This window comes from Arvicola amphibius, chromosome 10 (genome assembly GCF_903992535.2).
Source record: "Arvicola amphibius chromosome 10, mArvAmp1.2, whole genome shotgun sequence".
In the NCBI taxonomy this organism is placed as follows: domain Eukaryota; kingdom Metazoa; phylum Chordata; class Mammalia; order Rodentia; family Cricetidae; genus Arvicola; species Arvicola amphibius.
Window position 1 is genome coordinate 19,814,712 of NC_052056.1, and position 14,298 is coordinate 19,829,009.

Here is a 14,298-nt window from a genome sequence, read left to right on the forward strand (position 1 = left end):
TGGATACACATTAAATTAACTCACTAATGTGAATGTTAGAAAATCACACCTGTACCAAAGTAACTAAAGTGCATCTACCTTTAAAGACATTTAGAGAAAAAGAAGCAACAAAGATAAAACTAGTTGGTCCACGCAAAGGTAAGTTATTCATGCTACAGCATTCATACTAAGCACGGAACAGCATGGTAGCAGGCCCTGCCCATCAGGATTTTCACTCTTAGGGAGAGTCCCACACATGCCCCAGCTTTAATAGGAAAGATACCAAAAGATCAACAGGCTTCTGTAGAAAGAAGGGGGAAAAATAAATGTGGAAAGCAGAGAAGAAAACATGTCAAAGAATAGAAGAGAGCTTGTGCAAAAATAATTTTATACAAAGAGCAACTGGAGAGGACAGCCACGTATGCACGAGAAGGCTATAGCAATAAGTTAATAAATGAATATAATATATTTGGAACCAGAAGCAGGCTCTAGAGCTGATCATGTGGGGAATATAATTTTATTTCTTTGGCTTGTGTTAGTATTGCTGCAACCAGAAAGAGTGCGTGAGGAAGCAGAGCAGACGGAACATACGGAAAGCGCTGGGCTGCTTTTGGAAACCATTTAAAAAGAGAACATCACAACAGCAACTGCTGCTGTAAGCACTTTGTGTTTGCGTATATTTTCTAAACAACTAAAACTTTAAGAAAAATCCAGAAAACAGAAACATATTTTTTCTTCTGAATCCTGCTCTAAATTTTTATTTCATGAATCCATGTAAAACAGAGGCCCCTGTTCAACAGGCAGTGGCTCCGTGATGTTCCCTGTGTCATCGACACCCCTTTGAGGCTGCTGAATCTCCAACATTTATTAGATTTTACAACTACATGTCCTCCTGCGTGTGCTCGAAATCTTTCTGACTTCTCAAGTAGTATGCTGGTTTATAGACACTGCTTGTTCTATGTAAGAAATCATCTGAAATACTGGTTTTGGCAAATGTTAACTAAAAGGAACTATGAAAAATAATTAAAAGCAAGAAAAATGAGAGAAGCAATGTTTTTCAAAACCCCTTACAGGTTAATTCAGGAAAACTGACACCCATTTGCAAAGGCGGGGACATGACAACCACATATACTATACTGCGTCGAGTTATCACAAGTTCATTAAAATTGTTAATTACAGGACGTGGAGAGATGACTCCGTAGTTAAGAGAACTATACACTCTTCCAGAGGATCCAGATTAAACTCCCAGGAACCACATAGTGGCTCACAACCATCTGTGCCTCCAGTTCCAGGGGATCCAATGTCTTCCTGCAGATTCTGGGCACACCAGGTACTCACATAATACAGACATACATATGCAAGACAAACTCCCATACACATAAAATCTTTTAAACATATGAATATTCTTAATTTTGTTCATTGTTTTTCCTTGGCAATGCCCATCATATAAAGGTAAATGAATGTAAGTTATTCTATAACCATAACTATATTATAATTTTGTAAATTATAATTTACCTTTATACCTCCAACATAGTCACTTTTTGCTCTGTTTAAATGTTTTCAAAAACATAAAATAATGATTCCAATGGCTTCAAGTTATTATTAATAATGTTGAGTAATGTCATTCTAAATCAGCAGACCACTTGGAAAAGCATCACAAAGATCTAGAAGATTATATGGAAATAATCAGTTAAAAGGGACAGGAGGCTACCTGCTGTGAGTCATTGGATTTGAAGGCATCCTTCAGAATCTCAACTGCTCTAGATGGGTCAACATATTTCCTCTTGGTACCAACCAGAAGTGCAAAGAGATACCTCAGTTCCCGCATAAAAGGCAAATTCCGATGTTCCTACAGACAGAAGAAAAAATAAAAATAAAAACAGCATTCCCAGTGAAATCAGGAAACTTTTTACTGGTCAATAGATACTTCAACAGGAACTAGAAAGTAACTGACATCTATTAGGACAAATCTGGCCCCCTGACACATTGAATGAGTGCTAGCTACAAAACTCAAAGGAGTTAAGAGCCACAACTGAGGACCTTAGGCTAGCCTCACCGTTTCTGCATAAATAACACATATTCATAGCAAATTATGTCACTAGCCAGCCAAGAATAGCCACCTCATTTAAGTCTCCTCATTATAATCTTCCCATTCATCAGGGTGCAGCTGCTGCTGACAAGAGCAAGCAGGGAGCTCAGTGCATGCCCGGCACCATCTGAGTGCTGTACTCCAAACACCCATTTAAACCAAGGACCATACTCATCTCCGAGTGCTTTAGACCCCTCCAAGTCAACAGCGCCTCCAAATTCTTATCTACTGGATTGAGTGCCTTTGACTACAGACCACCAACTGTCACTTCTCATACAAGGACTCTAATTATTTAACTAATGTTAGGCCTGTGTCTAATCCTTACTTAATGACCTAATAAACACTAACATCTATTTATACATACTACCTTATACCTTATTAATAAAATTATTTCATTTAAACATTTTGTAAATTATAAGATTTAGTATGAATTCATTGTAATTACTGTAATTTGTCAACTTAAATTCTTAATACATGTTAGCATAATCACTAATCAGACAAAGCCCTAACATAAAATCTTAATTTTATTCTTTCTAGAATTACACATTTCTCAAACATTTCCATATCACATCTCTTTTTTGCTACACAAAGCAAGTATTCAATTCTTACTGGTTGATTACACTAAACCTTCTGGGAAAAAAAAGAATTTTATTCTCTTATTTAAATCAAAAAACATTTAAAAATCCTGAAATGTATGTAACTTAGTGAAATGCTTTAGGTCAGCAAATCATAAAATCAGTTCCCACAATAGTCTTTATAACAATAATTTTAACATAAACCTTAAAGATACTATTTAAATAAGGGAAGGTTTTTGATTTTCATGATCGACATTACTATAGAAGTATCAATACAGATAATGTTATATAACTGATGTTCAGAATAACAATCTACATAAAAATCCTTGTTCTCTCAATGCACTAAAAAGGGAGCTCTAAGAAACAGGAAAGAAATCAAAGTCTTATCATTTAACACACACACCATTGAAGCATTCTCACATAAACTAATTCTAAAATGAAATTTTAGAAAACTACAAATAACACTTATTTAAATATATATTCCATAAACAGTAATAAGATTAAAGACAAAATATATACATAAAAATTAATCTACCTATCTTTAACTTTTTCTACAACTACCCTATATAGGTAAGTTTTAACAGTATAAACATTATTAATTTGAATCTATACAACAATTTCCCCAAATTCCCTGTTTCTTGATATCTACTTCGTCATTATCTCTCAGTCCATGACAAAGGAGGATAGTTCTTATCAAATATGGGGATAATTTTTTTTAAACTCACAGAGATCCACCTGCCTCTGCCTCCCAAGTGCTGGGATTAAAGGTATGCACCATGACTGCCTGGCACAATTTTTTTTTTTTTGGTTTTTCGAGACAGGGTTTCCCTGGAGTTTCTAGAGCCTGTACTGGAACTAGCTCTTGTAGACCAGGCTGGCCTTGAACTCAGAGATCCACCTGCCTCTGCCTACCGAGTGCTGGGATTAAAGACATGCGCCACCACCGCCCAGCCACAATATTTTTTTTAACTAAGAGAAATTCTGCCAAGATTATTTGGAAAGCAAAATAGTATGAAATATCTGTCTCAGTCAATACCTAAAGCTAGAATCTGACTATCAAAAGGTATAGTATTTTATAATAAAACAGAGCAACTATTTCACTTGATTAAATTATGAAAATAATGGTACACATAAAAATTATTCGAACACTACTTTTGTAAACAGGCTTGGTGTGGCATAATTAATGCACAATATATACATAATTTAAAAATACACAATTTCCCAAGCTTCTTGTATGCATTATTACCATCAAGATAGCAAACATATTTATTCACCACACCCCAAAATGCGGCCACTCCCTAGTCATCTCAGCTAACAGCAGTCATGTTGCATTTTCTGGACATTTATATGAACGGAGTCATCCTCTAGGTATTTACTTCAGACTGGTTTTGTGAAATCAGTATACTTTTGAAGTGCTTCATCTACATGTTTGTGCACACTTGTAATTTGATACAATTTGCTGCTGTGTAGCATTATATCGTAGATTAAATACAACATATTTATCTATCAGTCTCTGCTTCTGTTGCTGGATACAATGGTGTAAAAGTTTTTCTGGAAACACACACTTTCGTTTGTTTCATAAGAACCTGGTGGGGGCTTGTAATATTCTAAACTCAAAGAATATCTGTATGTAGGAGATGAAAGCAGTCATTATCTTTCAGATAACAATTAGCCTGTATAGTTCAAATAAGTGAGCATATAATTCTAGACAAATCAACTATCTAAAATAAAATCTAGACTTTTAAGAGAGTCCTGCCTCTTATTATAATGCAAAGTATTTGTGGGAAGCTTTATTTGTTTAAAAAGATATTCTTAGCAGTGCATGCAAATAGCATTTCTGTAATATGATTAAACCAATCTCAGGTGTAGTAATATGATTAAACCAATCTCAGGTGTAGTCTGTATCTTAATACTTTGGTCTTCAAGTTCAGAGTAACAGTAAACATGTCTTGAGTTCAATGTAAATTCACTATTAAGAGAAATGGTAAATGTTATATTTACACCTTTAAGACAGAAAGTATCTTTCATTATCTCAAGTGAATTTAGCATGAAGCAGTGATTGACTATTACCCATAATTGCAACACTGGTTTTAAAGGCATTGAGCACAACGTTTCCTGCTTTTACATGGCATATTAAAGACCTTTATTTATCAAACCTTCTGCAAATTTTCACAATATTTTTCTGCATAAGGGTCTTTCAAAGAATACAAATGGTAACTCTCCTTTCAGCGCAAGAAATAAACTCTTCTACCATGCGCTCATTACAGTCCTCTAGCATGCGCTCATTACACAGTCCTCTACCATGCGCTCATTACACAGTCCTCTACCATGCGCTCATTACACAGTCCTCTACCATGCGCTCATTACACACTCCTCTACCATGCACTCATTACACACTCCTCTACCATGCACTCATTACACACTCCTCTAGCATGTGCAAATTACACACTCCTCTAGCATGCGCAAATTACACACTCCTCTAGCATGCGCTCATTACACACTTCTCTACCATGTACTCATTACACACTCCTCTAGCATGCGCAAATTACACACTCCTCTAGCATGCGCTCATTACACACTCCTCTACCATGCACTCATTACACACTCCTCTAGCATGAGCTCATTACACACTCCTCTAGCATGCACTCATTACATATTCCTCCAGCATGAGCTCATTACACACTCCTCTAGCATGAGTTCATTACACACTCCTCTAGCATGCGCTCATTACACACTCCTCTACCATGCACTCATTACATATTCCTCCAGCATGCATTCATTATGCACTCAGTTAGCACAGCTGAGAATCTTAAGGACTTCACAAGTAGCTCTGGTATATAAACATGGACAATTTCTTTTTTTAAAATAAAGTTACAAAACTGATTTGGTCTTATTCAAACTATGAAAAACAAGAGATTGACGTTCTTTAAATAGTAAAATGAAAGAAACAAAAGGTAAGCACAGCACACATAAATACACAGTTGGAGGTAATACTAACTAAAGGCATGTAAATTATATATGCCTTCTACTGAGACATGAGAAGGGCGAACTGATGATACTAAGGTGATACAGAGAGGCGGCAATCCAAACTCCCCTGTAAACTCTTATACTTGAAGAAGTTTGTGTAATTTCTCTAGCAGTATGAGGTTGTTAAATTGCCTTGATTCCCTTTTAAGAAGTAGTTGTTCTTTAGCCTGACACAGTCCAAAGATTGCACTCTAAAAGTTGGCTGTTCTACAGGTTTTATTTCTTCTGGTGTGCATTATAAAAGTTTCATGTATTTGCAGAAAAAGTGGCTTAAAATATTAAACACTAAAAGGATAATGCAGCTTAATAATTTATCACTGTAGCAATGGGTCATACAAAGTTCAGAACACCACTGAAACACAAAACGTCACCTTTGCTCTACACCCTGTTGCTTTAAGGCCACCAGCCCTTCATAGATGATCAGATACTTGCACCAAAGCACATCATCTTCCCCTCACAATTCTTTTCTTCCACTAAGTATAAATGTATGCATGCAAATCAGTCCAATTTTTATTAAAATTAAAATTATAATTTATAAAAATCAAAATTTTCCTTAAAAATAGCCAATAATACTATATAACAGATACTTTTATAAGGACTTTACAAGTTCATCTTACTTAATCTCCTCAGCATCTCTAGGAAATAATTACAATCACTGTCTACACTACCAAAAAGGAAATTCAGAAAGAAATATGACTTGCTTTAGGACCATAACTAAACTGAAGCATCAGACCCTGGAATCTGATCTCATCAACCTCAAACTGCCTACGACTAACTTCCAACACAGAAGGAATAGGTTTGCCCTGGAACACAGCACATAACTGAGTTTCAAAGGATTCTTCTGGATGATCAAGAGAAAAGAAATGCTGAGACTGACAATAGTTTTAGGGAGTCAGTTAAGGAAAGACCTTAAATTGTAACATGCAGCCTACAATGGATTATAGCTTGACAGCATTATGGGAGAGGGATCCCTACCTGGCCACATGGAACTGGTATGCTATTGTGACACACAGACAAAGAAAATTCACATTTATGATGTATAGAAAAGAGGAAGGAAGTTACTGTAATAGAAATTAATGTCATAACATTAAAATTTGAACAGTTTCAGGTTTGATGAAGTAAGTGCTTCCAAAATTCTTTTTTAAAAAAGACTATAAAAACTAAAAGTACTCGACTTTAAAAATCTTTTATAATTTTACCTTTTGGTTTCGGGGTAAATCTTGAGCGTTTGATGGAGGCTTGTAATTCAGAACTAATCTTCTAAATTCCAAAAGATTGAATAATGACTGAAAAAGAACAATTTAAGATATCTAAGTGAAATTTCTGTCAATGGAATTGTGACTATCACTGTTACCAAGACTCATTCTTGATACTTCTACTAGTTACATAAGGAATTGTGGCAATTATCAAAAGAATGCCTATTTTTTCCCTGAGAACAGCCTACTTATGTTTTAAAATAGTATTCTCATTTTTACAATATTTTTTGATGGAGGTTGAAAGGAATTGAACCCAAGGCCTTCTGCATGCAAGGCAAGTGTCCTGACTAGTATGCTATATCCAATATCAATATATTATTCTTCCTAACTAACATTTATCCTACATGCGAAGTACAAAATTATACAAGAACATTTTTTAAAGCATACAGAGTATTACATTATTAAAATCTGTTTACGTTACTATGTCATTAACAAGAAATTTTCTTAAAATGGATAAAATACAGTGAAGAAGTTTTTAGATGTGTTCTATTTTAAATTATTTACCAACAAAAATTGAGTACAAATCAATGTATTCAACAGATGCTAGGTGAGAGAGGCACAAAATATTACATATTCTCTTGATATCCAAGAAAGCACAATAGGAGACAAATGTACAATTGTAAAAATAAAATAATGCAAAAGTCCACAGTAGGATAGACAACTCAAGAAAGCTTTCTTGTTGGCGGTGTTTTAGCTGCTGGAAACTGAATCAAGGCCTTGAAGTTTCTCTACCACTGAGCTCAATTACAAGTCACTCATAATGACCTTGATTGTTAGCTAAAAGGGGTACTTTGTAATCCACTATCATCATAACATTTGTTCAAAATGAAATATACAATAGTACATACTAGAACACATACTTAATAGATATAAATTCATCTGAGCATCTCTGCAAGATTCTCCTCATAAATATTTCACACACTTGTAACTATTCCTTCACATTTGACAGTGTAACTATACTTCTTCCTTGAGTCATATTTTATACAGTATATAAACTGACACAAGCAATGATAATGTCATATTTAATGATATATAAATTTGCTTACTTTATAGGACATAAAAGCAGCATCACAAATCAATGATAACAACTTATTTTTTAAATAGTGGTTATTTGTAGTGTACCTTTAATCCCAGCACAGGGAAAGCAGAGGCAGGAGAATCTCTGTGAATTAAAGATCAGCCTAGTCTACCAAAGTGAGTTCCAGGACGGCCAGGGTTGTTACAGAGAAACAGTCTCGTAAAACCAAATAAAAATAACAATATAACAATAATAGTAAATAAAATTAAAAGTAGATAAATTTTGGTAAATCTGAGTCACCATTTGTCTTAAATAAAAGGGAGGACGGGAAAGCTAAGTACAAACGGTGAAAAGCAACTTCTAATAGAAATTATGAGAAAAGCGACCTGTATTGACTTATGTATAAGCCCTTCTCTTTTATTTCTTGTTTGTCTGTGATTTGTGATAGCATCCTGCTACATGCCCTGGCTGGTCTTAGTCAGGCTGGACTTGAACTCAGCGAAATCCACATGCCTCTGTCTCCTGTGTGTGCCACCACATTCAGAAAAGATTTTCTTAATTAAACATTATGAGCAGATAAAATAACTCATTTTCTTGAACTTATTATTTTTGTTCCTCTGAGAAGGGATCTTGCCAATGGCCCAACTCATTTATTCACACATTTAATAAACACTTACAAAAGACCATGGCATGAACAACACTAGAGGACAAAGAGAAAAGCACAGCTAAAATAAGCAGTCTCTTTTTCATGAGAATTATCATCGTCTGACTGCAGATTAAAAGGATGAAAGGAGGAGTATAAATCAGAAGGGATACAGCTAAAGCTGCAAATGAGAATCTAAGCAGAATGGCGGCATTTTAAAGCCAGAGCTTACTCAAGCAAAAGGTTTTGAGCACAGTAGCAAGAGTAGGGAAATCAAACAAGGAAAAGGAATACAGAAAAGCAGAGTGTTCGAATCTGTGAAACATCGAGAAGGGAAATTATCAAACATCATCCATCTCTTGATAAATACCACTGAAGATTATGACACACAGAGGACTCGCTGGAGCATTGCAAGACAAAAAAGATTAGCTGCTGCACTGTCGTAGCGTGAAGCAACTGATGACCTTGAGAAATGGCGACTGCAAAGTCACCACCTCAGTGCAGTGGTAAAGGAAGAATGCTTGAGATGTGAATTGTAGAAACAGAATAGAGCTTAAGGGGGAAATCTGAGCCACTTCTGTGACGAATTTTAAGAGAAAATTTCCAAAGAGGAATGAGAATCCCACTACAGGGCTTTGAACTCCCTCTAGAATGTCTTCCTTGTTTCTGAACAGTAAGAATTTCCATTGGTTTGGGTGTGCAACAAACCTCTTCCTCAACTTTATCAAGATTTTTGAAGTAAGGAATTCTTGTGGTCCAGTTCACTTTCCCGGCACTTCAGAGCGCCTGCCTGTCCCCTGCTGCTGTCTGCTGATCTGAGGAGATGACCCATTGACCTTCATCTTGTCTCACATCAACTGTGAGCTGAGTGAGCTCAGCCACTGGGAGAGTCTGGGACTGAAACTGCACAGAGCATTTGGCTCAGTTGGAAGGAATTCCAACCAACTCTTCAAATTCCAACAAAAGTTTTGGTGCTAATGGAGGCAACTTTAGGTGAAAAGCTCCCTTTCTAAGTATGCAGTCACATCTCAGCTCACACCTGAGAATTAAGTGATGCCCGAAAAGGAAAAAGAAATGAACCTAATTACTAAACGTAAAATAATAGCTCCCCAAAATGACAGTGAACATTGGAGAGACGTACACACAGCTGACCATTCGTGAACGCACATTTTCTTCCACAGAATTCGATAGTTTGGAGCTTCATGTCTTCCCTAAAAGTCACTTTTCTTAGGGTGTGATAACCCAAACTTCTAATGGGGAAAGATGATTTGTTATGGGCATTTAGATTTCTGCTAGAGAAATCAAATGTTCTTCAGTGGCTACGTTTGCTGTCATAGAATAATAAATTCTAAACTAATAAAATTACTTCTTCCTATTAAGGAAGAATACATCATAGGTTTTTCTGGTGTGTTCCTTTCACACACACACACACACACACACACACACACCTAGTAGTCTTTGGTTAAGTGGACAGTTAAAGCTGAGTTGGTAAAAGAACTCATTAACAAACAGAGTTTCCGCTGCTCTGTTGATAATAATTTATCACTTCAAGTGGGAATTTCCTGTGAACACTGTCAGGAGACCTGAAGAGCACTTATCTAGCTATCATGCACTGGCTGTGTGCAAGAACTTCCTCTGCTTGAACTTCCCCATGAAAAGCCTGGCAAGGAAGAAGCATTGCCCACACAGTGCTGAAGAAAGGCAGCCTGGCGTATTCAGGAACACTCGGCTCACAGCTTCACATCTGCTCCTCACAGGTCAAACTGTCTAAATTATGCGCCACTACTGGGACCTCACTAATGAACAAGAGGAGAGAAAAAAAAAAATCTAAGACACCACTGTAATGCCTACAGGACTCCAAAGTATCCAATAAATGCTATATATTGCTTTGGGCACAGAAGTGAGTAACAAATTTACAATGAAAACTACTGTCAAAGAATGGGTACATATTCATAGTAATCCAGATATTTCTCAGACTCAGCATTTTATGAAACCAAGTAATGAGCCATGTTACTTAGTAGTAGTGTCTATCATAACATCTTAAGATTGAGGCAAGTCCAGAAAACCAAAGGAAATCTACTTATATGCCCATGTGCCACGAAGCAAGAGGTGGGGGCTTACGACCTATACTAACTACACAGAAAAGCATTAAAATCACAGATTAGTCACCTAACAATGGCAACAGCGGAAAGAAAACGAAAGGCATGAGATACATATGTCACTCCTATGAAGCCAACATAAAAACATAGACTCAGAAAGCTACAAAGGAGTCCTATTGAGCATAAAAACAAATGGCACATAAGCCCAACGACTTTTAAGTCCTTATTAGGAAAAATACACAATTAAGTCACATTTTAACTATTTTATGAAAAAAAACAAAAATATTTATAGAATGCTTAATTTAAATTTTAAAATTTGATTATTCACATAAACAGAATGAAAGATTATGACAATTGTTATTGTATAAAAAGCTAAACTTCAGAGATTATAATAAATATATTATCAAAAATATTATTTCTAATTGAGAAGATAGTGGGTATGTGTATTTACAAACATCTCCTATTTTGAAGAAGCAAACAAAACATTTCTCAACGATTTTCTAAGGTAAAAACAAAATGTGCGGGCTGGAGAGATGGCTGGTAATTAAAGACAAAAAGTGCTAGGAGGTTCTGAAGTCAAGCCACTTTATACCACATACATGAATCCTGCCTGAACTTTTACGAAAACTGTGCAAACTGTGCAAGAAACAGCACAGCACACAGCACTGCCCCTCAGGCCCGCTGATTGAGAGCTGAATCTCGACCCTTACCTGAATAACAGCGCTAAACCAGCATGTGTTGCCGACGTTCTTCAGCCCAACTGGAGCTTTGTCTTGTCTTTTTCTATCATACGGATTTCGAGAATCCCTCCAAACTTCTGTAGGTGTTCTCTTCAAACATGCTTTATTCTCTGCTATGCTGGCTTCAAGAACTCTTAAGAAATGAAAATACAATGTTGAAAAAGATTTACACTATTATACAACACACTAAGCAACTTCTTATTGTGGGTGAGCATACAGGATTTGTTATAGGGCTAACATGTTCTGGGAAGTAATATGTGATCCTGACATTCCTCAAGAAGCAAATGGATGCTATTAGGAACATGGTAGTGGCCTCCTCCACCCCACACCCCTCCCCCATCAATGCCTGAGGCAGGTGGGAGAGCTGGTCCTGAGGTTATAAGAGCATCCCTGCCCCTCATCAACTGCAGCACTTGGCCCCTACACTATGCATGGGCAACACAGTAGAGCTGGCGCTGAAGGTGTATGTGTGGGAGAACCGACCAAGAGGACATGAAAGTAATGTGAGATTCCCCTCTGTGTGTTGTGAATATGTTTTATTACGATTGGCTTATAAAGAAGCTCCTCTGGCCTATGGCAGAGGAGAATATAAGTAGCCTGGAAACCTAAGCTGAATACAAAGAGCAAGAAGGCAGAGTCAGGGGACACCATGTAGCTCTCAAAGGATAAAGACTCCAGAACCTTACAGGTAAGCCACAGCCTAATGGTGATACACAGATTTAAAGTAACAGTGTTTAATTAATATAGTTTCTGTGTGATTATTGAGATCTGAGTGGTCAAGAAATGTAAGTGCAGTCTCCATTTACATGAAAGCATGAGAACCCCTGGTCCCACCCCTTGCACATAGCTACAAGGGGTGAAACAACCAGTGCAGTGCAGGAGAGCTCACCCTGGTGGTGAGGACAAGGGAGAGCTCGTGAACTGACTAGCCCTGCAACTCCCCAGGCTCAGAACCAGGGTTATAAGCTGACCCGCCCCAACATTTATCACATCTATGATCTGCAGACCCAAAGCTGCAGGATCTCCATGGCACAGGGCAACAAGAGGATAACCAAGAGGAGTTCCAGTGAGTGCCCAGCATCAATAGTGTAGCAGAAAACAGAGGCCTTCAACCAGACAATGGACTCTTTGCAATGAACATTTGCAAGTAAAGATATATAGACAAAATGTTTGCTGTGTGACTCACTGTGTCACACTTCAACTTCCATGATGAGATTGATTTTTTTTTCTTTCTTTTCTCTTAAATTTTATTTTATTTTATTGGGGGGGAGGTTACAAAGGCAGAGAATGGATACAAAGGGATGGAAAATGAATGGGATGGAGATGCTCAATGTAAAAAAACACAAAGAGTAAATAAAATACAAAGTTTAAAAAAATAAAAAGAACATGGCAGATAACCAACAGATAAAGTGAAGTACAGATTATTTCCTAAGAAAATTTCAAACACAATACCTCAATCAGTTTAAAAATAATCATAATCCTTTGCTACACATACACACACACACCACACATACACGTGTCCATGAGCCACACAGGCATAACCAGGTCATGATTAGACTGCATGTGCAACAGTGGTCCCAAGAAAGTACAACGGATATGGACTTCCTTTGCTTAATGGTCTAGTGCTACAGCACAGCACCTGTAGCAATACTAGGCTGTGTGTGTGAGGATGCCAGCACAAACAAACCTACTGTACTTACACTACCTAAAATCATACATAGTACACAACACTTAGCAGCTCTGACACTGCATATACGTTTAATATGCTATGCCACGTGCCAATATTTTACAGTATTCATACCCTAGTACAAACATGCTATAAAATGAATGCCACAATGTGCTGGCAGAAGCTTCACACTTCTAATGTTTGTCTCTGAACTGCAACAGGGACCACATGGAGGCGTTAACCTATGATATGACATCTGGGTTTTTGTACCCACATTCTGATGAAATTGTCTCTTGACAACTATTTTTTGGATTCTCGTCAACATTAACCCGTATGGAACTTAAATAAGTATATAGTGTTTCAACTAGAAACATTCTGACACAGACTGGCAAGATGGCTCAACTGCCTTTTTGGATCCTTTTGGGCCTTTAGAACATGATGCTTTGACAGAGTAGATTACAGCGTAAGAAGTTAAAACCCTGGGTAAGTCACCTTTGACACAACTGTTAAAAGCTAGACCTAACATGGTCAATGTCATAGTTTTGATGCACAGCACTTCAAAAACTAAACAAAATAACCAGGTAAAATATGCAATGACCCTATCCCTCATCAATGTACATACCTATAAATAGAGGGAGGTCAAAAGTTCAAGGTCACCATCAGATACACAATAAGACCATGTCTCAAAAATACCAAAGAAATAAATATGTAGTAGAGATTACAACTGAAGAAAAGATTAATAATCTAGCAATCTACATGTGTAAGGTGGCAATTTAAATATAAACCCTATAAATATTTAATAATTTTTTTAAAAAAGCTAAGCTCACAATGAAAACATCAAGAAAACACATGACACAGAATTATAAATACTAATCCGGGATATAATCTTCTAGGTATTTTCATATTGATATGCTTATATAACTTGATGTAAACAAAAATATATGTGCATTTAAAAATAACATTTGCAGCAAGTATACTTTTTATTTTATAATCTTTAGCCTCCACAACAAGCACACACAAACATGTCTATATACACACAAAGGTATTAAAAAGTATCACTATCCAAAATAATTACATACCGTATCATATATCCAATTGAAGTAAAAAAACCATTTACCTTTGGCTTATTACAAAAAAAAAAAAAAAGTAAAAAAAAAAAACAAAAAAAAAAAAACAACAGACTTGAATCCTATGATAAATTCCTAA

The 14,298-nt window shown here is 36.5% G+C and overlaps 1 protein-coding gene across 2 annotated transcripts in view; it reads right to left on the reverse strand.

Moving 5' to 3' along the window:
- Positions 1-14,298, reverse strand: part of Usp25 (ubiquitin specific peptidase 25) — a 106,373-nt gene that overhangs the window by 54,638 nt on the left and 37,437 nt on the right. For both annotated transcript variants that reach the window (XM_038345848.1, XM_038345847.1), the window contains 3 exons: positions 11,397-11,559; positions 6,870-6,956; positions 1,691-1,828 (listed from right to left, as the gene is read on the reverse strand). In XM_038345848.1, the coding sequence (XP_038201776.1) occupies positions 1,691-1,828; positions 6,870-6,956; positions 11,397-11,559 (388 nt within the window). The remainder of the gene's footprint in view (positions 1-1,690; positions 1,829-6,869; positions 6,957-11,396; positions 11,560-14,298) is intronic.